The 24926-nt window shown below is 42.8% G+C and overlaps 1 protein-coding gene and 1 non-coding gene across 3 annotated transcripts in view; one reads left to right on the forward strand and one right to left on the reverse strand.

Moving 5' to 3' along the window:
• Window positions 1-10304: 10304 nt before the first annotated feature.
• On the reverse strand, window positions 10305-10411 carry LOC141421195 (small nucleolar RNA U13). The gene has a single exon (XR_012445852.1). It is a non-coding gene; the product is annotated as a small nucleolar RNA U13 (small nucleolar RNA).
• Window positions 10412-23465: 13054 nt separating this feature from the next.
• Window positions 23466-24926, forward strand: part of Rab8b (RAB8B, member RAS oncogene family) — a 67391-nt gene continuing 65930 nt past the window's right edge. Inside the window, exon 1 of one of the 2 annotated variants that reach the window (XR_012445503.1) lies at window positions 23466-23688. Coding sequence is in view for 1 of the 2 variants with exons in the window: in XM_020183018.2 (XP_020038607.1) it covers window positions 23565-23688 (124 nt within the window). In the remaining variant the exon portion in view is untranslated. The remainder of the gene's footprint in view (window positions 23689-24926) is intronic. The other variant, XM_020183018.2, reaches the window with a different exon arrangement.

Raw genomic sequence — 24926 nt, forward strand, 5'->3', positions numbered from 1 at the left:
CAGGGCTAGTTATTGGTTCAGTTCTTTTAAACAGTGCTCAGAAAAGTATCAAAACCCCTGGGTATCTTCTGAGACACTCAGAGGCAACGTAAGAAATAGAACTCTCAATGTCAAGCAGACCCAGATTCTACCCATAATTCTACCTCCTCCAAAGCTCCATGTCTCCTGACCTGTCCCCCAAGCCCCTGCACTGATGGCAGATTAAGGGGCCTGAGCAGATGCAGGGCCCCAGAGTCCCTCTGCCTTGGCAGCCTGCTCTCAGGTATTCTACAGAAAGAATTTTCCAAAGAACCACAGGTCCCCGTGGGAGCTCTGGTTACTGCCCGAGAACTCTGCAGCTGACTCTGGCAGGTGTGAGAAAGTGCCACTGAACTTGCCTGTGTAGCACCTGGCTCCCTCTTGCTCAGAAGTGTGTGGCAGCCCTCTGTGCTCCCTCCTCCATTCAGCAACTTCAGACACTGGGAAAACTCACAGAGGTCCACACAGTAACCCATCTGGTTCCAAATTTTAGGCTCCCCAAAGAGCTGTGCTAAATAAATCAAATCCACACCTTTCCCTTGGGCTGAATTCTTCAGGCCTGTCCCCTTCTTTTCCCAGAAACAGGGTCAGAGGTTTAGTTTCATTTTGTTTGAAAAAAAATTTGGAATGTGAGTAGGAGCCCTAAAGATAACTTTTCACACCCTTCCCTTTCTAAGTTTTTTGTTTTGTTTTGTTTTGATAGAACTGGGGTTTGAACTAAGGGCCTTGAACTTACTAGGCAAGCATACTACCATTTGAGCCATGTTCCCAGCTCCCTTTCTAAGTATTTTTTTTGACAAGGTCAGAGACATCTGTGCCATCAGGAGACTATAACAAGGCTCCCTTGTGATTTGTTTATTTGTTTGAGACAAGGTTTCACTATGTAACCTAGACTGGCTTCAAACTCTCTTGCCTCTGCTTTCTGAGTGGTGGGTGCCACCACACCAATTCTTCATTTTTCTCTTTGTTCTACTGTCTACCTATTAGCAGGTTTCAAAGCACTCATGACTTGTTCTCAACACACTCCTATCTTACCAGCAACTTCTGAAAAAAAGGCCAGTGCTTTTTCTGTTTACCAGTTCTCCAACAGGGATTAAACCTTTACCCTAAAACACCAACTGTAGGGGGTGCAATCCATCTTTCATTCATAAGGATTCCTGACACACACTCAGGCAAGCACCTGTGGATAAAGGGTAAGACACTCAGACTCAAAAGGCTGGTCATTTTCTCTATTTTCCAGACCAACTTAATTCCCAACTGAGGTTGCACCTCTATTGAGCTATGCTGGCAGACCATTCCTCCTCATCACTGGGATCCATGCTAGGTTTTCCACATGGTCTGCCACTAGATCTGCTCTCCATCCTTCACCTTGCAGTGTTGCTGCATAGACTGACTGATGGCTGTTTCGACCCTGTTCCCTTGCTGTTGGTTTCTAGTTGGGCTGGGCCTATTGCCACCTAAAACCCCTCTCACTGTCCACCTGAGTTTTCAGGGAAGAAAGTGAGATACTTTGAGGCAAAGCACTCTCTCAAAGTTCATTGTAACTCCACAGCTCATAGTAAAGATGGTTTATGAAGACCCTGAAGTCAGAATCAATTTATGCAAATATAATCTCTCCCTTTTCTGAATTCTTGTTGCCTACATTAATCACTTCTTAATAAATACTGTTGTCTTGTGTGAGCTTTCTTTTTATGCTCTTGTACTGATACTTAGCTTTCCCTATATCCATATCTTCTCTTCCGTAAAAGTCAACATGCTTCTTAAAGGCCAGAATTTGGTCTTATCTCCCTCAATGCCTAGTATAAGCACTCTAGCAATATGGTCATTGAGTCCCAAGCTCAACATAACTGACTTGATGGTCATTCTTTGAGGACTGACCATTCCATGTGGTTTATCCAGAATCCTCTTCTAGTCATAACTTTAATAGGGCTTGCTTGCGTCCTTCCTTCCTTCCTTCCTTCCTCTTTCTCCCTCTCTCTTTTTTCTTTCTTTCTTTTGTGTGTGTGTGTGTGTGTGTTTTGGCAGTATTAGGGTTTGAACTCAAGGATTTCATATTTGCTAGGCAGGCACTGCCTAGGGTTTGAACTCAAGGATTTCATATTTGCTAGGCAGGCACTGCCAAACTTGGTGTGATTAAAAACAACAACAAAAGATCACTGAATTCTGACTAAGCCTCAGGAAGATAATTCTGACTGAGACTGGGAAGATAATTTGTAGTCATTTTGGGATTAATGAGCTCACTATAGTGAGCTCTGCTCCTTTTTCCTTTGGAAAGTATGCATAGGCAAAGTAAATAAAATGCTTTCTGTTTTTCCATTGGGTAAAAGCTGATTAAAAGGTTAATAGTTAAAGGGCTTAAAGTATTAAGAAGAATGGGGCTCTATTTATTCACATTGAAAAACTTATTCAACTATTTATGGAATGTCTGCTATATACAAAGCAGCAGACAATGTAAACCCTCTTTCTGTGCTCTTTCCTAGGAGCACAGAAACTTAACTCTAATAGTCACTTAACCTCTCTGAGTTGTTTCCCTAACTATAAAATGAAAATATTAGTACCTTTTCATAAGGTTATATGAAGATAAAATGAAACCATACATAGTATATGGCAAGTGCTCAATAAATGCCAACTGTAATTCATTATGCTTGTTAATGATAAGGAAATCAGTTTGCTCTGAGAATCTTAGGCTGTTGGCAATCTCCCTCATAGGGACTTCTAAAATGTAATGTCTTAACAGTCGTGCCTGAAGGAATATTGTAAATATGTTCCACCTGCAGAAAATACTTGTTGGAGTCTTATCTTTGAGTCAAAAACTGAAAGATGGTTCCTTCCAAATCCAACAGGTGGCACAAGGTGGCCTTTGCACAGGACAAGTGTTGGCCAGCAGAGAGCCTTATCTTTCTGTTTCAGCAGGACTTTCCTCTTAGAGGTATCTTCCTGGCTGTGACATGGGCACCCTGCAATTCACTGTGCATATGGGCTTCTTAATATACAGACTGTGGTTATCATGGGTTTTCCTAAAGAAAAGTTAGTGGCCGAGAATGAGTCTACACTTTGGAGCTTCCTTTGTCCTCCAGAGAACAATGTAGCTACTCCTAGGTAGCTACACTTGCCTATAATATGTGAGGCTCTGGATTTGATTCCCAGCACCACACACACACACACACACACAAAGGCAGAGAACAGGAATGGAAAAATGAGAGAAAGAATGAACCACTATACTAGTCCATGTACTAGATGACTGACCTTCAGGAAAGAAAAGTTGAAATTTTACCTGCCTGAGGACAACATATCAGACTAAGGACTCTGTAAAAGCGTGCCTTCTGCTTTCTTTTTTTATTTTTGCAGTCCTGGAGATTGTACTTAGGGTCTTATGCACTTCTATACTTCGTAGGCAAGCACTCTGCCACTTAAGCCATGTCCCCAGTCCTTTTGCTTTTAGTTTTTGTTTTTCTTTTTCAGATAGGATCTCTCACTTTGTCTAGGCTGGCCTCAAACTTCCATCCTAGCTCTGCCTCCCAAATAGCTGGGATTGCAGACATATACCACCACACCTGGCCTGACTTGCAGGTATAGAATTTCAAGTTAGAAAGGGACAATCTGTTCCAATTTTAGATAGTTTCAATTTTTGTTCATATTGCATATCTTTTCACTTAACTTAAATTCACCTTTTATGGTTCTGGCCATGGGAGGACACACAGAAGTACATCCCATTCGTTTCCCCAGAGCTGATTGGCATTTCATCTCTTCTTAGGCTTGATTTCTCCAAGCTCAGTTTAACTGGCTCCTACAAACAGTACTTGCGGTTTCTCATCTCTCTAGATATGCTCCCATTTGCCCATTGACTGTCTTAAAACTAGTCTAAGGACAGAATATACTGCCAGCTCAAAATGACAGAGCCCTGTTCTGATCATCATGTGTGTATCAGTACAGCCCAATATCACAGCAGCTTTTTTGCCAAGGCAATAATATCATACTTTTGATTTACATGAACTTATAGCTGACTAAAATCCTAAGTCTTTTTAACTGCTATTAAACCTCATATCCTTCACTCTATAAGTGCATCTTAAGAAATCTAAGTGCATTGAATATACTAAAATGCCACTGAAATATACACTTTACATTGATGAATTGTATGGTAGGTGAATTATATCTCAGTAAAGCTGTGAAATAATCTAAGTAGAGGAAAGGTGTACTTTATAAATATCTACTAAATTTTGCCAGACACTTTATCTTGTATAATCCTTTCAATAGTCCTTTGGTTTCTAAAGAAATTAAGTACCATGTCCAAGTAGAGGAACAAGGATTTGAACCAATGCCCTGCTGGTCTGCTTCTTTACATCACTGATTTCCTCACACCTGCACTGCCCCAGTATCACCCTGATGAGTGCTAGGCATTGTGATTGGTTGTCAGAGGTGAGGGTCCACAGGGACCCTCAGAGTAATAGTAGGTGCTAGGGTAGCTTACAGAGCATCAGAGTTAGAAAGATCTAGCAAATGGGAAAAGGTAGGTCTCCCATAAGTAGGCAAATGTGATTATTGGCTTGAAGAACATGGAGGTGGTGGAGTGATAGGAAGATGCTGGGAAGGACAGGGTGAATGACGCAGACTGGCAGAGTGAGTCAGGAAGGGCAAGAGGAAGTTGGAAGATTTCGGTGTGGTCTGTGTTTCAGGTGCATTACCTGGGAGAACAGATGTGAGCAAATTAGAGTACTAAGCTTGAAGGGTGCAGGGCACTAGTTGTGTTCTACAGGCAAGGACTGAAGCCTGGAGAATCCAGGATGCAGGTCCTACAACCAGGAATCAGGACTGCAACTCAATCCCAATATGAAGGCAGAAACTCAGAAGCCAAAACCCACTGTGTCTCCTGAACTGCTGAAATGGATAGTATTAAAGGAATATGGGGCAGGTTGTCTAGCCTTCTGCTAGACATGGGATTTGCCCCCTGAATCTAGGGCAGGGTCACATGCTCAGCAATGGGCTGACCAATTGTTAGAGGAATTGGTGAGACCACTACTTAGTCTGTTTTGTTTTGTTATGTTGCTGCAACATACATAACCAATGGCAGCTGCAGGTACACATAACCCTGTAGAAAATTTCACATTAGACAGAATTCTGGGTGTGCCATCAACAATACCAGCCCACTTCCATACTACATAAGAAAATGTACCAGGAAATGACTAAGAGAGAACATTGTTTCAGGGATAACCATGAATCTATTGCATCTAAACTTATCATCAGTAAAAATTACCTATGTACCTGCCTCTGATGGGCCAGTGTGATGAGACTACCAGGGTGGCACCAACTGGCAGACCCTTTCATGCAACCAGGATCCCTGGCGTGGCCCCTCTCCCTGCCAGGCCACTGCCTTAGCCAAGGCTCCTTAGGTTACAGTCACAGAGACATCTCATACTTGCCTGAGGTAAGATGGACGGTGCACTGGACAAGGGCCAGGTCAGGAAGGGTAGCCAGGTCCCATGGGGATGGGAACAAAACCCTGAACGGCCACTGGGAATGGAGATAGCTACACTCTTGCCACCTCCCTTTTTCTTTAGGGCCGACCTAGTTTCTCATCTCTCCTTCTCCCTGACTGCTTGAGTCTCCTCTCTCTACAGTCCAGTTTTCTCTGACTCCCAGGTTACATAGTAAAAATGGCCATGCCAGCCCCCTTGGCCGTCCTAGTTCCTGAGCCAACTGTGACTGACCAGAGACCTATGTCCCCATTCCAAATGCCCTGGAGAGTGAATCTGGTTTCTCAGCTTGGGGGCGGGGTGTGTCTACCCCATCATCTGTGGCTGTGTGGAGAGACCTAGGAAAGGAAGCATAGACTGAACAGAAACCCTACAAGGGACCTACTCCCTCCTAACCATTGTCACTGCCACCTGTGGCACAGCAGCTGGTGGCTGGCTCTAAGTCCTCCCTTTCAGATTCCCTCACGGCTGTTCTGCCTTGTCCCTGAAGTACAGCACATTAATTTGATAAAGTCTGTTAACTGAAAACATTTTCTCCACAAACTTCAACAAACTGGTGATAAATATCTACAACAAAAACACTTTTTCATAGAGAATTATTAAATCTGAGGACCCTGCATGAAGGGGGAGAAACCATTTAAACAGACAACATACCGGGGGCTTTGGGCCTGAGTCAGTGGCTAAGAATCCACATGTGCTTGGCAATAAGTTTACCGACAACAGTTACTGTGCATAATGCACCAGTAATTCATCCACAACGTGCCTCTTCAAAGTGCTCTCAACATGACATCTGAGTGAGAACTGTTTTATTCCTACTCTTCAAGTGGTCAAAGAATAAAATCTGAAATTAGGGGTAAAAAGCAGAAAATCTGGAGGTTTTAGCCTACATGGGTCATAAGATAGCATTGAGGGATCTGCATGACAGGTTGTTAAACCTGAAGACTATACTTCTAGGTTCTGTGGGCAACTAAGACTACTGCCCTCCACCGCTAACTGAAGACGAGACGAGATACCTGAGTATGTATTTCATGCCAGGCACTACCAGGCACTTGACTTAGACTGTTTCATTTAACCCTGACAACAGCCTTATGAAATAAATAGTTTCATTACCTGATTTTAAAGATGGGAAAACTAAGACATAGAGATAGTTAAGTACCTTTCCCAAGACCTCACAAATGGTAATTTGCAAGACCAATGTACAAACCTAAGTCTGACTGAAGCTGGAGATTTTGGATCCTAACCAATGTAATATTGTATTTAAATCATACTTAAATTAAAATGTAGCTATTAGGCCTGACTATCATTTTCATCACTCATTGGGTCTTTCCATTTTCAATGTATTTGAACAAATTGCTTGTGTGTGTGTGTGTGTGTGTGTGTGTGTGTGTGTGTGTGTGTGTGTCTCCTATGAGGAAGGCACTGGAGTTGGGGTCAATGTAAAAATGATTAAGACTCTCCTGGGCTTTTCAAGGAAGTCAAGGTTATCTAATATGAATGACATGTTTATAACACAATGCTGAGTGCCATCTGCTACCCTAGAAACACCAGAGGGATTAAGAAAGACATTCATGTTCACTGTGTTTGTCAGCCTGTTGTCTCTGTGACAAAATACCTGAGAGAAACCAATCTATAGGAGGAAAGATTTATTTTGGCTCAGAGTTTCAGAGGTTTCTGTCCATGGTCAGCTGGCTCTGTTGCTTTTAGGCCTGTGTTGGAGCAGAACATCATGGTGGCAGAACATATGACAGAGGAGGTGGCTCACCTCATGGCAGCCAGGAATAACTCTCTAATAGAGAGGGGGAAAAGGGCCTGGACAAGATGTACCCTTCAAAGGCACATCCCAGTGACCTACTTTCTCCAACTAGGCCCCACCTCCCTTAGCCCACTCAGTTATGAACTCATTGATGGATTCATCCATTTATGAAGTTAGTGACCTCATGATCCAATCATCTCTCAATAGTGCCACCAGCTGAGGACCAAGCCTTCAACACATGAGTCTTTGGGGACATTTTATATCTATAACATCCTGTAAATATATAAGCGTTATGTTTTGCAAGCTGGGAGCTGATGGTTCACACCTATAATCCTAGCTACTTGGGAGGCTGAGATTGGGAGGATTGTGATTCAAGGTAGGCCTAGGCAAATAGCTCATGAGACCTTATCTCCAAAATAAACAGAGCAGAATGAACTGAGGTGTAGCTCAAGCAGTAGAGTGCCTGCTGTGCAAATGCCTGCATTGCAAGCACGAAGCCTGCGTTCAAACTGCAGTTGCACAGAAAAAGTTAAGATTTGCTAAAAATGCATGTTGCTAGAGGAATTGTATGCAAGAAACAGAAACCCTATGTTATTCAGAGTAATCAATAACTCTCAGGTGTGATTCTTAACAGGTCCAGTATGAGGGGTTTTGTTTGTTTGTTTGTTTTTCTGTTGGTACTAGAGTTTGAACTCAGGGTCTCACATTTCTAAGCAGGCACTCTACCACTTGAACCACACACCCAACCCTTTTTGCTTTAGTTATTTTTCAGATAGGATCTCTGGTGCTTTTGCCTGGCATTGATCCCAGACTGTTATCCTCCTCTCTGCTTCCCGCATAGATGGGATGACAGGTGTGTGCCATTGTGTCCAGCTTGTTGGTTGAGGTAAGGTCTTGATAAATTTTTGCCTGGGCTGACCTTAAACAGCAACTATCCTACTCTCTGCTTCCAAGTAGCTGGGATTACAGGTGTGAGCCACTATGCCCAGCTTTGGGCTAGAATGACTCCTGCTAAATCATGTAGCGTGTCATGAGTGAGGCATAGATTTTAAAGGAAGAAATGGATCCCACACAGACCTGATCTTTGTTGCGTGTTCTCAGTAAACTGCTATCCCTGAAGAATATATTGCTAATGTGAGCTGTCAACCAGCAAAACAGTGCAAGGATGATAGGAAGAGCTCTCTCCTCAAGGTGACACTTTAGATCTCAAGGATCTCTACAGAACAGGCCTGGGGATAAGGGGATGCACCTTGTTCTCTGTCTTTGCAGAAAACAGTCTGTCACCTGCCACCAGCTGGACCCAGTGGATCTTGGTGCTGCCTGCCAGCCAGATCTCTGAGACATGCACTGATTTTAAACTTGTCCCTTCACTCCAGTACCAAACCCTATTTTCTGTCCAGGTAATGGGAGCCTAACTCTGCTTTCCCACATCCCTAAAGTCTTCAGGAGTTTGTGATCAGGACTTGGAGGCTTACTCATGGCAACAGAAAGCAGGATACCCTCCGAAGTTAGTTGATTTTGGATAAAACAGCTCCAATTTTCCTTTTCATTTTCACATATATACAACTTTACATTGCAAAGCCTGTAACAATCACCATTAATTAAATTTGCCACTCATTGCCTTCTGAAGTAAGGCTGAATTAGTCTGCTCATTTTACAGCTGACAAAACAGAAAGGCTTAGGGGATTTGCTGAAGTGGTGTTCCATCCAGGAAGCCTGGCCCTAGTCCCTAGTTCATCCCTGGCTGCCTGGAAGCAGCCTTCAAAGTGCCCAGCTCTTAACTCCAAGCAGCTGAAGGAAGTCAGCTGGAAAGAGAAGTTTGGGCAACAGCAGTGATGTAGATCAGAGCATCAGTGTGGGGTCTGAATTGTTTGAAAACAACTATGTCATATTTTTATGGTTCTCAGTGGGTATTAAACACATACCCCACAGGGTTTCTCCTGTTGGATCAGGGAGCAGGAGCAGGATGCTGGGACATAGTTGGAACATTGCATCATTTGCTTTGTGGCAAAGTGGCCAGCCCACTACCCATACTTCACCCTCATTACCATTTGGAAAAAACTGCACCTGTACTGAACATGTACAGACTTTTTTTCTTGTCACGATTCCTTAAACAATACAGGGTAATACTATTTACAGAGTATTTGCATTGTATTAGGTATCATAAGTAATCTAAAGATGACCAAAAGTATACAGGAGGATGTGTGTAGGCCATATGCAAACATTATACCATTTTATTAAAAGGAATTCAGCATCTGCATTTTTTGGTATCTGAAGGATAGTGAAGGATGGCTGTATATTAAAATTCTCCAAATCAAACCTATCCCAAGAGCAGGCCCAATCCCACACTGGAGGAGCCCAGGGCAAGAGTGAAATGAAGGCCCACATATCATGCTTAAATACTTAAGAATTAGAGTTGGAATTAATAAACAAATTTCCTGCCTTGACAGATATACATTTCTAATGATCTAGAGAATCCTCAGGGTACCCTACTACAGTGTGGTGGTTCAGGGAGAGTAATCCTAGCCAGTATGCTGTGTTCTTTGCTACCCCAGGTCTGGTGGCATCGTGGACATTTCACACACAGACCAAGTGAATCCCCACAAAGTTCTGGTCATACCTCTACCCCTTTGGATCATTGCTTGGGCCTATGGTGCCACATCAATGATAAGTTCCACTCTCAGAAGGACAGATCAGGAGTTAAAGCCCACACAGTCCTGGAAGCAGAGCCTTTGGCATGGGATTCTGGGATCTGGGGACCAACTGTATGGCTTAAAAGGGAGGTAAGGCTCTGTGTCAATAAATCTGCTTGGCCTGTGAACCCCTTGCCCAGTAAGAAGTGACTGGAAAAGGGCAAGGGCAAGGGCAAGGCTATCTAAATAGTGGATGCCGGGATTGGGGCCCCTCTTGCCAAGACCTAAGAGCAAATTCTACCAGTCCAAATAATAAATAAACAAAAACAGTGCATTAATACTACAGTCTGGACAAATATGGATACTGTATTAGTTTTCTTGACATTGTGATCCAAATACCAGAGAGAACATCTTTTTTTTTTTTCTTCACATCAGAAGGGTAATGTGCCTGTGTCATAACAAGATTTGAGGGCAGCACATGCCATGCAGAGGCATGCATGCTTATGCATCATCATGCTTATGAACCAAAAAAGGATCCAGAGAGAAAATCTTAAGGGAGGAAAACTTGGTTTGCTCACAGTTTCAGAGGATTCAGTCATGGCTGCCTGGCCCCATGATTTTGGGCAGAATGTTATGGTAATGGGACTGTGTGGCAGACGAGTATCTTACCTCATGGCAGACAGGAAGTAAAGAAAGGAAAGGACCCTTCAAAGGAATGCACCCAGTAACCTACTTCCTGAACCTAGGCCCTACCTCCTAAAGTGTCCAGAACTTCCCAAAATAGTATCACCAGCTGGGGACCAAGTGTTCAACACGAGAGTGTTGGGAGATGTTTCCTATCCTAATTTCTATCAAATTATTGAAATGCCATCAATAATTTCTATCTCAACTTATAAAGCAGAGGCATGAGCTGTTTTAAGTGTTCTGTCTGCTACCTCCAACATATAACTTACATATTCTAGAAGTATGCATGATCTTCAGTTGATATAAGGGTCAGGAACCAAATGAATAAGCTCCATAATTAAGAATTTCATCAGAGAAGTTGAGTACCCATTAAAAACAAGATACCAAAACTGTAGAGGGTGATCCTGGTGGGGTGGAGACTGCCATGGCTGTGCCTTCCCAGAATGGACCAAGTGGAACGCACAAGAGAAGCATGTCACACTGGGCCATGGGACATCTGCTACATTGCTCTTTGTTGGGGAGTCCTCGAGTCAAACTTGAGAAGAGCACAAGGACAAAACGCACCCCTCATTTTCCTCAGAGTCAGGATCGTGATCCCAGTTCTGGCTGGAGATGTGGAATTATGAACTTCCTTATTCTTAACCCATGTCTCAATTTTGTTCAAATGAGTTTACAAGGTTGAGTTTTAAGGAAATATGTGCACATATGCACAAAGGTATGTTTATCATCAAATACTCAAAGCAAAAGACATAACAAGGAAATGTGTGAGATGTGAATTTTGATGCCTATTTGTTGTGGTTAGAGTGTATCAATCTGTTAATATTGAATTCTGGGTTTTGGTTCAGGCAAGGGCTTTCATCCAGCCTTCTCTGTCATTACTCGTTTCCTTAATGACCTTTGAGAGGTTGGTTATCTAAATTAATTTCCTTAAAATTCTCTTTCTCTTAAAATGAAGGTAAAAATACGGCCTAAAACAGAATAAAAGAATTGGTTCGTAACAGTCAAGTGTCGGTCACTTCTTGAATGTGAACAGGCAGGTCCTCCTCCTATCCCAATAAACTTCACCCCCTCCCCAAAGACCCACTATCTGTTCAGACTAAGACACCCTGCAGAGCCAGGAACAATTTGTGTGCCCAGACTGACCCACTTCTGGTTGTCACTTGACAATTTGACTTGCTACTGTGTTGGTGGCCCACACAAGTATCTAACTTCCCGAAAGCATCCCCCAAGCCCCAGCAGCACAGTTCTGTTTCCCCATATCGTTGTGACTCACCCTCCCTGACCATGCAGTGGAGGTGAATTATGTGTGCAGAGTAAGTGATTCACTGCTCAGGACCATGCTGGGAAGCCCTGATGTACCATCTAACTAGAAGCATGGCTCTTGAGTGATACTGATGCTGGGAGAATCTTCCATTTATCCAGAATAGTCAGAATGGAGTGCTCTAATATACTAGGTATCTGCTTCACTACACAGTACCAGTTTTTTGGGTTTATTTATTTATTTTGGGGGGTACTGGAATTTGAACTCAGGGCTTCACACTTGCTGAGCAGGCTCTCTATCACTTGAGCTACTCCACCAGCCTTAGGCTACCTCTTTTTTTTCACTTTTACATTAACTTACATGTGTATATATTATTTGGGCTACCTCCTCCCATCAACCACTTTTTAATCTTTTTAATTTTGTGTGTGTGTGTGTGGCACTGGGGATCAAACTCAGGGCCTTGCACATGCTACTTAAGTGCTCTGCCACTGAGCTACATCCTCAGCCCTAGACCATCAACTTTGAGTAAAATATAAACTAGTTTTGAAACAATTATAAGCTAACTCATTAGCACATTAACAGCATATCATAATTCTATCTAGTATTGTAATTATTTATGTGTGTGTTCACATACCCTATGAGATCATCAACTTCTTAAGGGCTGGTCTGTATTGGTTTTATCTTTGTTCCTCTTACAGACGCTAGCAAGTTGTTTTATATGTTGTAGGTGCTAAAAATTTCTTATTCCCCACCTCACATAACAATAAGATTTTTTTAAATGTTCTTATCACAGGTGGGCATAGTGGCACACATCTGAAATCCCAGCACTCAGGAGGCTGAGGTAGCAGAATCAGGAGTTCAAGGTCAGCCTAGGCTACATAGTGAGAGCTTGTCTCATAAAAAAGGAAGAAGCTTTTATTAAATGAATGAAAATGCAGAACACAAATTATAATTTACCCACATGACTTAATCCTTTGATGATTCAGAGGCCCTTCAGGATCATACTTTTCTCCAAGGTTATTATGTGAGTTATCTCTGGGGATGTTGAAGTATGGGCCAAATGGCTGAAAGGGGAATTCTGCAGTGTCTGGAAGATAGGACTTGGTATCTACTAACTCATTTCAGTACTAATCTATGTGTGTTTAAATGTCAAATATAGAAAGGATCCCTTTCATTATCATCTAAAAGAAATACCACATCACAGTGCCACTGTTTGTGAAACTGGAAGATTCCAAATGAAGAGTGTTAAATACCCTGTGTTTTTAAGACTTAACCAGAATTCATGGCCCTTGACCTTGATAGGTCAAGGAATCTATCTTTGAGATTGTTTTGAAAGGGTAGGAGACTATTATTACTGATAATATATTATTACCATTATTTAATTTTATTAAACCCCAATCATTAGATTATAATTTACTAATTAATGCAAACATATTTATCACTATGAGGCTAATACATGCCAAGCTCTGTGTTAGTCATTAGGGACACAATGTGAATATCATTCATCCTCTCAAGAAATTTAAATAATTCATCTCTAATAACATTTCATTGTGCAGATCATTTACAACACTTTAAATGTCAGTGGAGATTAGTCTGGTATGATGTGACCCCTCTGACACAGCCTCTAACTCACTCAAAATATAGAACAATATAAAAGAAAAACACTAAATGTTAGCGTAATAATTTGACATTCATCTTTTTCTTAAAAAACATAGCATTCACGATGTTCATTGAAGAATCACAAAATTTTTGCATTGTCAGAATTCTGGATAAATATGCTTTCCAGTTCATAGGTGGTTTTCATTTCAGTTTAGTCCCAGGTGGGCTAGAGACAACCAACAGGGTGGCCTCAAGCCCTTGGCTGACCTTTGTGTGGGTGTGATGGTGACAGGGAGGGTGGCAGCAGGGCCTGCCCTGGGACTCAGGAGGATTTGGGAGGCCAGTTTGTCAGGAACTCTGGTAATAGACCCTGCCTGTCCTCCTGAGAGCTTCCTGTAAACACACTGATTCTCATCTTGACAGGAGGACAGCACGAGTTAGCATCTTTGAATCTAAAACAAGGACTTAGATTAAATCAGTTTTCCAACATCTATTCTGCAGAACACAGGTCCCAGATAAGGAAGGAGTATGAGGAAAGCTGGGTGCCACGCCCTGTGGTGGACAGCCTCAGTGCATTTTAGCATATTAAAGGTTCTAGAAAGCTGATCCATGAAAGCACTGTGAGAGCAGCACCTCTCTCAAGGCTTTGACCATGAAACCCTTCCCTCTCCTATCACCTGCAAACATCTGCTGATTCGCTCGGTGTTCTGAGGCACACACTTTGAGAGACACTGGAATTAACAATCTCTCTAGTCACTGGTGTGCTAGCATCTGAAACAGAAGACAGATTTAGAAATCAGAGGTGCCCTGAGGCAAAGTATCCCATCAGGGACCTCACAGTCAGTGACCAAACCTGGTCACATTCAGTTGTCAATTTCTTACATTCTGTATTCTAATAGTGAGGAAAGTTAGAAAAAGCATCAATAATAAAAAAGAGTAGATAATCCCTAACCTCCAGAATTTCTACTTTAGGTTAAACCCAGTTGGTTGAAGTGACTACTGAGTAAGAAAAACTGAAATATATCTTTGAGCCAGTCATGGTGCAAATGTCTGTAATCTCAGCTACTTGGAGGCAGAGGTAGGAGAACTGTAGTCTGAGACTGCTGGGGAAGTTAACACTAGATACTATCTGAAAATCAAAAACCATCACCACCTACAAAAAAATCCAAAAAAGATTGGGGCTGTGACTCAGGTGGTAGAATGCTTGCCTCAAAGGCTGAGGCCCTAAGTTTAAACTCCTCCTCCTCCTCCTCTGCAATTCTTTTTTTTTTTTCTTTTCTTTTCTTGTTGCTCTTCTTGTTGCTCTCCTTCTCCTCCGCCTTCTCTCTCTCTCTCTTTTTTTTCCTCATTGCTGAAGATTGAACCCAGGACCTTACACATGCTAGGCAACCTCTCCATCACTGAGTTACATATCCAGTCCTTGATATATTTTCTAATGATAGTGGAGGTGTTAATGAAATTATCTCCAATTCAAGAAGCTAATTAGAAGGGAAGGAAAAAAAAGCCCAGGTAATTAGCATCTAGAGGCACATAGGTAAGTTACCTTTGATGCTGAACTCAAGGAGATTCTTAGATTTTCCAACATTGAAGCATTAAGAATGAGTCATAGACTCTTTGCTACAGGACCAGAAGAACTGATCTTGCTATACTGATCTTACAGCCCAGTGTTCTAGACAGTGTCTTCTTTATAGCAGTTTAAAAAAGTCCAACACATCACTTCACACACTCTGCCTCACTTTAAAAGGATGCAAATAACTTTAGGCTTCAATTTCTTTTCATGCTCTTTGCTTGTAAAGAAAAAAAAAACATCTTTGAGTTGGTGGCTAAGTAAACAACAGTATTCTCAACAGTAAATTAGTTATCCCACAATCTCAACTATAGTATAGCCTAGCTCCAAAGTAATTAAAGAACCAGGCAATTTGCATTCTTTTTCTACAAAACTACTCCTGAGCAGCAGATGGCAAGCACAAATGTTTTTCTCTAGAGACATATGGAAACCTCTCTGTTTCATAAAAGCCTCAATGAATATTAAGCCCCGGATGGTGCCATTTACTGCAGAAATAGGATGTTGTGATAATCCCCCAAACAGGCCTAATTAGGCCATATAGTGACTTGGGTTTCAGAAAGTGATAGGTGGAAAATGACTATGTGATTGGAATTTCATTAGCAGTTTTTCTCAATCTGTATATTCATCTTGGCCCAAAGAGATCACCTATCCAGCCTCATTTCTTTACACTCTATTAGGTCATCATCGTCATTTTCTAATTGTAAGTCTTTTAAAAAAATGAGTAATCAAAGAGTTTGGCTTGATTTGTTTTTAACTCTTCAGTTTTGTCTGAACAGAGAGAGCAAGGAATTTCACAGAGATAGGGTGTTTTGTCGTAGGTTCTAGAGCAAGTCAACCCGTTCTCTAACTTTAAATCCTTGCTGCTGTTTAATTAGAAAAAAACAATCTATGTTTAAGGCTTTTTTCAGGAGATGATTGTCCATATTAAGTAGGAATTAGAGGTAGGAATCTGATTAGATTTGATTCAAAATACAAAGCAGAATTTCTTACTTTTCTTTCTTCTTTTTTTTTGGGGGGTGGGCAGTACTGGGGTTTGAACTCAGGACCTCATGCTTGCTAGACTGGTGCTGTACCCCTGGAGCCATCACCAGCCCTTGTTTTTCTTTTTAATTCAATAGTTTGGCAATCCAATAAATCTTTGGTAACCCAATAAATCATTCAGAAAGGACTGAAACTTTACACTCCTTGGAAAGAGAGAAGTGCTGATAACTGAGTCATAGGGCAAATTGAATGCTCTTTAGAACAAGGAACTAGGAGTCTTGGGCTCCCTTCCCAGCACCACACCCCTCATGGCACCTATAAGTCCGCTGAGGCTGCTGATAAATCCCCTTGGTTCACAAGTGTCTGGGCAGCTCAGAAGACCAATGTCTGTAAGAACTGAACCTCCAGACCTCAAGCCATCTCTTACAGGAACCTGGATCCAACAGCCTGAAGGATTTTACACAAGGAAAGAGATCATCTGATCCAGCCCCTCTAATTTTACAGATGAGGAAAATGAGGCACAGAAAGGTCATTGTGCTTATTTAAGGTCACAGAACTAGTTAGAGGCAGACTCTAACTAGACTCTTTGCTACAGGACTAGAAGAACTGATCTTGCTATACTGATCTTACAGCCCAGTGTTCTAGACAGTGTCTTCTTTACAGCAGTTTAAAAAAGTCCCACACATCACTTCACACACTCTGCCTCACTTTAAAAGGATGCAAATAACTTTAGTCCTATTGCTTTTCCATTACGAACTCCCAAGACAGATTTGTCAGAGGCTAACAGATAAATTTGATATTGCCAAGGTGTTTAACTTAAGCTTAACCTTAGCTAGTTGCTGAAGTAGGGTAGAAAAGGGCCCAGCTGTCCAAATGCCTACGTTAATTCTAATTTTGGACCATCTATCCTCTTCTTGTCAAGGGGGCCAGACTTCCTCCTTCCCTCCTAAACACCAATCAATGCAGTATTTTCCCAGATTCACCTTTGTTATTTCTCCAGAAATTCCAACTATTCAACCACTGTGCATTACTTAACACAAATATCACTATGCATTTGACAAACACGGGTGCTTCCTCAACCTCTTCTCCTCCTATTTTCTCTGTTTCTACCAGTATACTGTGTTCATGGTGAGTCTGACTCCACACCCAATTCCATGGATTAAGCCAGTTGACCTAGGCTGCTATTCTCTTGGGCCCTTGATTATTTTGGGGAAGGGCAGTCAAGGCCCAAGGAACTCAATTTCTGGGTAGTTACTTGAACTCACGGGGAAGAGGATTCTCTACATCTTCCATTTGAATCTGGAAGCAATTTGCCCAGCAGCGTCAGGAAGACATTTTGCCAGTACATGGGGCTGGCCTGTTGCAGTAAATGCTACTTTGAAAAAGCATTGAGAGGAGACAGGCTAGGCATCAGTGGCTCATGCCTGTAATCCTAGCTACTTGGGAGGCTGAGATTAGGAGAACCTCAGTTCGAGGCCAGCCCCAGCAAGCAGTTCAAGAGCCCCCATCTTCAAAATAAACAGAGCAAAATGAGTTGGTGATGTGGCTCAAGTGGTAGAGCCCCTGCTTTGCAATTGTGAAGCCCTGAGTTCAAACCCCAATCTCACACACACATACAAAAAGCATTGCAAGAGAAAAGAGAGAGAAGAAACTCAGAGATGTCATCTGAGCTGCTGCTGAAATAAGTCTTACCTATCACTAGACTTATATCTGATTCTTTTATTATGTGATCAAATAAGTATTCTATTATTTATTGAAGTGATAACGTGTTCTTTTATTTACTACCATAAGCAACCCAGGAACTGTGATGTTGCTAATTGTAAATTTTAACACATCTGTACTTTGCTATTTTAAGTTGGTTCCAAGACTTTCTCAAGTTGGGGGTGTAGCTCAGTGGTAGAGCACTTGCCTATCATGCAGGAGGCCCTGGGTTCCATCCCTAACACTGAAGAAAAGAAAAAAAGCCTTTCTTTAATAACTTGTTTATAAGAAGCCCTATGCGAAACACAGTTTTGACACAAAATCCTAAGAAATAGCAATGCTTAACTTAATTAAAGGAATGAAGTTTCCTAACATTTTGTTGTTAGAAACTTTATTATCAGACACAGAAACAATGTGAGGTATTAGAGTGCATTACTTCCAAGACACCCTTCAGAGGAGAATATGGAGCCGAATGGTCTGGGCATGCTGAACTGCGCCTTCTCTCTTCCCTCTGTGGGCTGGACCCTATCCAGAAATTGAACCATTCAGAGTAGTTGCAACTTGGTGGCTTTTTCTTTGTAGTAGGTAAATAAGGATCTACCACTAGCACCCAAGGAAAGAGTTTTGCCATTGGCCTTGGCCTTTGCCCAGATTCTAGGGGTTGTTGCTATAGGACTGAGGGATCCAGATACAGTAGTTTCGTGTATCAGATTTTTTGTTTTGTTTGCAGTCCTATGGTTTGAACTCAGGGCCTAAAACTTGTTAGGACAGTGCTTTACCACTTGAGCCATGCCTCCAGCCCTCACATATCACTTTTTACAAAATTGTCAGCTCATATTTACTTGATCTTTGCATCCAATGGCAATATCCAAAATACGTAACAATCAGCTTGGCATGAGTATTTGACTAATCAGAGTAGAAGCCTGAGCAATCAGAATGGATGCTCAAATAATCAAAACGGACTCTCAACCATTTAGAACAGGTGCCTCAGTACTTGAATTAAAAGCCGACCAGTCAGAATGGGCACTTGACCCACCACACTAAATGCAGTGTGTATCAGCAGACTATCTCCTCACATTTATCAATGAACTTTTCACTATGTGTTCTCCCCTCAATTAGCTGGGAGCAAATTGAGGCCAGTGATCACATGACAGATGTCTTTATACCTTCAGATAATTTGCTGAGCTGGTTTCATAATGTGAGTTTAATGAATATTTGTTTGAGTGGACATTATTCACTCAGTAATGGCTCAGGAAATATCAGTGGGTAGAAGTAAGGTTTGTCCCTCTTTGATGAGGATAGTTATAGAATTATGCCACTAGAATATCACTATAAAAATAGCCTGTGTTTAGATGACACGGGGGATAAAATAAATTGGCATTTTTAAGGACTTATTGTTCAATGTGATCTTGACAAACTAGAAAAATAATATATGCTCACACTGATTTCTTAAATACAACAATGAATAGTGTGCTTACAGAATGAATAACATGTAGATACAATTTGGAGTATAAATAGAAAGGTGCTGGTGAGGCCCAAAGTACCTCAGTCTTATAGCAAATAATAAACTAAATTGTTTCAAATGTTTCTAAATTTGCTAGACTGTTGACATGGCATCTGATATTCACTCATTCATACAACTTAATTGAGTGCCTACTATGTATAAAGCATATTGCTAGGTATGCGGTGAGAATTTAGCAAGGTTTCTTTCCTCAAAGAACTCGTTTTCTTTTTTTTTTTCTTTTGTCTGTTTTGCTTTTTTGTTTTTGTTTTCAAGGTACTGGGGTTTGAACTCATGATCTCACACTTTTTAGGCAGGGTCTCTACCACTTGAGCCATGCCCCCAGCCCTTATTTTAATTAATTAATTAACTTATTTATTTATTGCTTGGGACTGGCCTTGGTCTGTGATGTTCCTACCTATGCCTCTGGTGTAGTTGGGGTTACAGAAGTGCACCATTAAGTCTAGTTGGGTTTTTTTTTGGGGGGGGAGGTCTTCCTAATTTTTTGCCCCAGGGTTGGCCTCAAACCGTGATCTCTTGATCTCTGCCTCCCAAGTAACTGGGATTATAGGCGAAAGAGCTCAAGTTGTAAGGGAGTAGACAAAGAAGAATACACACTGTTCTATGATAGAGAACTTATTCAGCAGCTGAGTCATCAGTTAGAAAGGACAGTCACCAAGAAGGAAATCTTTGTAGCCCCCCCCACAAGACAGCTGTGCTCAACAGATGGCAGAGGGCCATCACTCAAGAGTAGTTGGGCAGAAGCACCAATATGACTGGCACAAACTAAGGGTCAGGACTGCTTTGCCCTTAACTTCTCAGGCTCAGGTTAAGTGCTGGGTTCTCGTGCAATACAATGAGGGAAGGAAAAGTCCCAGTGTTGACGGACTCCAGCTTTGCCAGCCCTTGACGAACCATTAAGAAAGGTGAGATTTCTTGCACTCAAGTGGCATGGAGCAATTTAAACTAGTTTAAAAAATTCTTAAATTCTGAAAATTTGCATAGAGACTATGCAAAACCTCAAAAATGTGTTTGTAGATTCTTGGGGGAATGGGGAATAGACCCAAAATGAGTAACTCCAGTGAGAGGCAAATAATGCCCTTGGAACTGTGTGACATGTCAGTCTTGCTTGCTATCAGAGGAAAGCCAACCTGAGGACCAAGTAAGCATAAAGAGGGGCAGGAACAAGAGAGGACAAAAAATTGGCTGGATCAAAACCAGCCTGAAGCTCACAGTCTTCACATCCGACAGATAGACAACCTTTCAGCACCATCACCCTACCTCATTAGAAAGCTGGCTAGTTGGAATCCAGATCCACCCAGCCTGGCTTTGATGCCTACCTCTGTGGCTGGAAGCATGGGTACCATGACTCTCAGGCACCTGGGGAGGAAGATGAGCTTCCTAAAATCAAGGGAAAAGAGTGTTGGCTTCACAAAACGCAAACAGGGTATAAACGCCAAGTTTAAGTTGCGATGTGTGAAGTCACCATACAAAAGGCTTTGACAATGGTTTTCCACATCAAAGTGCCAATCTGCCTTGTGCTCTGAGCCACTGAGGTTGGATTTTGAGCAACTGGCAAGTTTCAGCGTGATGGGTTTCCTCAGAAGTGGATTTTAGAAGAATTGACTAATACTACTTGGAGAATCATGGCAACTAGGAATCTACAAATATACTTACAGCAAAATGCCTCCAATCAATGGTACCAGTTACTGCCACCAACAATCTGATCTCTAACATACTGTTGCACGAAATCTGAAGATTAATAGTGTGGTAAAGAAAAAAAAATGTGGTTCTTCTTGAAATAGTGTCAATGTATCAAAATGCCTGATGGGTCAACAGTGGTACACAAACAACCAACTAAAAAGTCCCAATATGATACACACTTGGTAGAAGAGAAAAGCTGAGGAAGTGAAAATAAGACAGAATTATTTTGTTTTTTTTTTTTTTAATTCCCATCAATTAACAAAATTCCCCTAAGAAAATTTAGGGACTTTGAAAATTCCTAACTCTAGTTTCTCTTCTGAACTTAAGTTGTTTACCATATCAGTCAGGTTTTTTTTTTTTTTTTTTTTTTTCCTCTTTTCTTTTTTGGCAGTACTGGGGTTTGAACTCAGGTTTGCTAAGCAGGCATTCTACCACTTGGGCCACACACCCCCAGCCCTTTCTCAGATAGGGTCATAAACTTTTTTGGGGCAGACTGAGATCCTACAACCTACATCTCTCACATAGTTGGGATTATAGCTATAGATCACCACACCTAGTTTGTTGAGTTGGGGGGTGGTTCCTGCTAATTTTGTGCCTCAGTGGACCTTGAAAGGTGATCCTCCTGATTTCTGTCTCCTAAGTAGCTAGACTACTGATGTGAGCCATTGTTACCTAACCTAACATGTTCTTATTCATACAGAAAGAGAATGACAATAGTTGAGTGCAGAAGGTGGAACTGAAAAAGTTATTTTAATAAATACACATCTTTAAAAGGAAGGGAGATTCCACTGATCTTTGAAGACTTTATCCTTCTTTCGCAGCAGTGAGTATGAAGGAACAGAACTGAGCTTTCCACACTTGTTCAGGCTCCAAGGAAAGCCAAGTTCGGAGGTTTGCATAAGAATTTGCTTGGTCCAAGAGACTCAGCCTGTGCAAAGGGCAGAATCCCTCCTCATTAGTATGACTTTGACCTCATTAAAGCTTTGTTCTCATCAAGTGGGCTCTAGAAATTATTCCATTAGCAGCAGCACCAGCTGCTGGGAACTGTATGATCAGTAAGTGTGAGTTAGTGATGCACATTTCATCTTCTATCCAGGTAGAGGGGGAAAGCCATACTAGCGCCAACTAAGTCTTCTACAGCAGTAGTACAAAAAATGTCATCTTTGACATTGTGCATGAAACCACAAGGAACCCACGATGTGTCTTAAAGCTGCTGACTTGTTAAATGTCCAATTTTTTTTCTTATTGCACTAATGGTTAAGTCCCTTGGTTCCCTTAATAACCTCTATCTTCCAGAAGGTGTTTCCTTATATTTAATGTAAATATCTGTGCTGGTGGTTCTCAAATATTTTGGTCTCAGGACCCCTTTATCTACTTAAAGATTATTCCAAAAGGAATTAATTTTGGAATCCAAGAGGATTCCAAAGAGCTTTTGTTCATTTGGTTTTTCATTTGTGAGGGTTTTAGCTGTTGGTATTTGACATATTAGAAGTTAAAATTGAAAAGGGAGAAGAGAGGAGACACAGAGAGCTGTGACAGGACAGAATCCCTGGTCCCCTCACCTACTCCTTTCACATTACCTGAACCAGTAAACCCCTCTCTCACAGGAGTGTGATCTGGTTGAGCTTCTGGTACTAGTAAAGACAAGAGACTGAGCAATACATCCACAAAACAAAGAGTTCGATTAAGGCTTTAAATACAAAAGGATTACCTTGAATATAACAGAATGCTGCTTCTGAGAGTCTACTGCGAGCCCGGTGAATGCAAACACAGTGTCATTTAGGGTTCAGTATTTAATTTTCACTGCAACTGTATTAAGTAGCTCGTTTCATATCCATTGTACAGAAGAGAAAACCAAGGCTTGCTGGGCCCGTGGACTTATTGCAGTGCAAAGTGGCCAAGACAAGCCTAAAACCCAAATCTTATTTTCTAAATTTCCACAGCCAAAATTTCCGTTCCCGGTGATGCCTGCATTTTATAGGGCACAAGCCTTCCCAGATTTTTTTTTCCCCTTTCCTCTAAAATACTCGTATTTGGCTGTGGACTGTGTGGCGGGAAGGGGGCAGGCGGGGTTCGAGGCAGCATGGTAGTCATTCTTTTCCAGCTGTGATGGAGGGGCTGGGGCAAAGGCTGGGGAGGTGCGGAGCAGGAACTGAGGCGAGGCCGAGTAGCACTCGGCAGATAAACCGCAGGCTGCGCCACAGCAGCTCTAACTAAAAAAGCATCCCCGCTCGGGTCCCAACGGAAAAGATGCGGTAACGGCGGGACTCAGGCTCCAAGGTCCTGGATCTGAAAGGCGCCGGTAAACAAAGACACAACGAACTTAAGTTCGGCCGCGCAGAGAGCGGAGTTCGAAACCACGCCGCCCTTCCCGGGTGGGGTGGAAACGCCTAGTCCACCGGGTCACACTACTCCGAGCAGAGCCTTCATCAGCTGAAGACACCAGGACAGTCCGAGGCACGCCCGAGGCTCCCCACGACGGAACTACAAGTCCCATGAAGCCCCGGGGACGCGGGCGCTGATGACGAAGCCCCAGCGGATTGGCAGCGTGGGCGGGGCGCGCAGGCCTCCTCCGAGGGGCGGGGCGGGGCGCGGGGCGGCTCGGCGGGCACGCCCCCTCGCCCGCGGCCCCCTCCGCGCCTCTCTCCGCCGCCTCCTCTCGCTCGTCGGTCAGAGGGCCGGAGCGAGAAGATGGCGAAGACGTACGATTATCTGTTCAAGCTGTTGCTGATCGGCGACTCGGGCGTAGGCAAGACCTGCCTCCTGTTCCGCTTCTCTGAGGACGCCTTCAATACCACCTTCATCTCCACCATCGGTGAGAGAGGGACCGCGGCCCGGGACGGGGGGGGGTGGGTAGTGGGGGGCCTGGGAGAGGGCAAGCGAGGGCTTGGGAGCCGGGGAGTCGAAACCTCCCGGACCGAGGGAGGCGAGGGCGGTGGGAGAGGGCGAAGGCGTGAGGGAGAGGGAGAGGGGCGGGCGGGGACGGGATGCTGGTGGTGGAGGGGCGACTGGGGCAAAGCATGGGGGGACCCGAGTTACAAGGACTAGGGGGCTGGAGAGAGGAGTGGGTTCAGGGGCTGACAGGGAGGGGGTCCCAGAGGGACAGACTGGGGGGGAGGGGGTGCACAGGAAATCTCATGGACAGAGAGAAGGGGATAGTGAATATACGTGAAAACGGATTAAAAGGACAGGAAAGAGGAAGGAAATGTGAAGAGGGAAATGAAAGGTTGAGGAATGAGAGGGACATGAAGTAAAGGAACAGAGGACACAAGGGACAGGAGAAGTGAGACTAGGCGATCGGAAGGGAATTAAAGGGAATGCATGAATGATCAGCAGGTGAGGGATGAGGGGACACTGGCTATGGAGGGTCTGGACAGAGATGGCCATGAGAGAGGGCAGAGGAAAATTGCAGGTGGGAGAAGGGCTCAGGGGACCAGAGGGAGGCGTGAGGCTACTTGGTGGAGAAAGTAAAGGAGTGCTGGGTGTGAGATGGAGAGGAAAAGGGAGAGCAGCACAGATAGTAAAGAGAGGTTGAGCAGAAAAGACTCAGATAGAAAATGGAGAGAAATGGAAAGTGCTGGGGTGCAGGACTTTCCCAGTAACTAGGAGCACTGGTTACTATTTTTCTCTGTACTTCTTTTGGATCCAGTGCAAGAGAAAGCAAAAAATGACAAATGATGAAATAACGTGTGTGGAGCGTTAAATTGTTCTGAGTGTTAATGACTATTAAGGGAATTGGTGACTTTTGGAAATGATGTGTTTGGGAAAATGTTCACCCTTTACTATCATCACCTAAAAAGTGACACTTCTCAACTTTTTAAATTCTTGGGCTTGCATGTTTAATAACTTCCAAGCTAAGAAATTGACCCTAAATCCTGCCTGTTTCCCTGTATATTTTGCTTTAGTTCTAATTACTTGTTCAGTGAATCACAACATGTGTTATACACCGCCCCCCCCCAATTACTTCCAGTTGATTCAGTTTTTTTCTCATCTTGGTTGGAAGCTGTCCTTCCTACTTTTGTAGTGAAAGATGTTGTGTTCTGGTAAACAGAG

This window comes from Castor canadensis, chromosome 2, assembly GCF_047511655.1.
Source record: "Castor canadensis chromosome 2, mCasCan1.hap1v2, whole genome shotgun sequence".
Classification (NCBI taxonomy): Eukaryota; Metazoa; Chordata; class Mammalia; order Rodentia; family Castoridae; genus Castor; species Castor canadensis.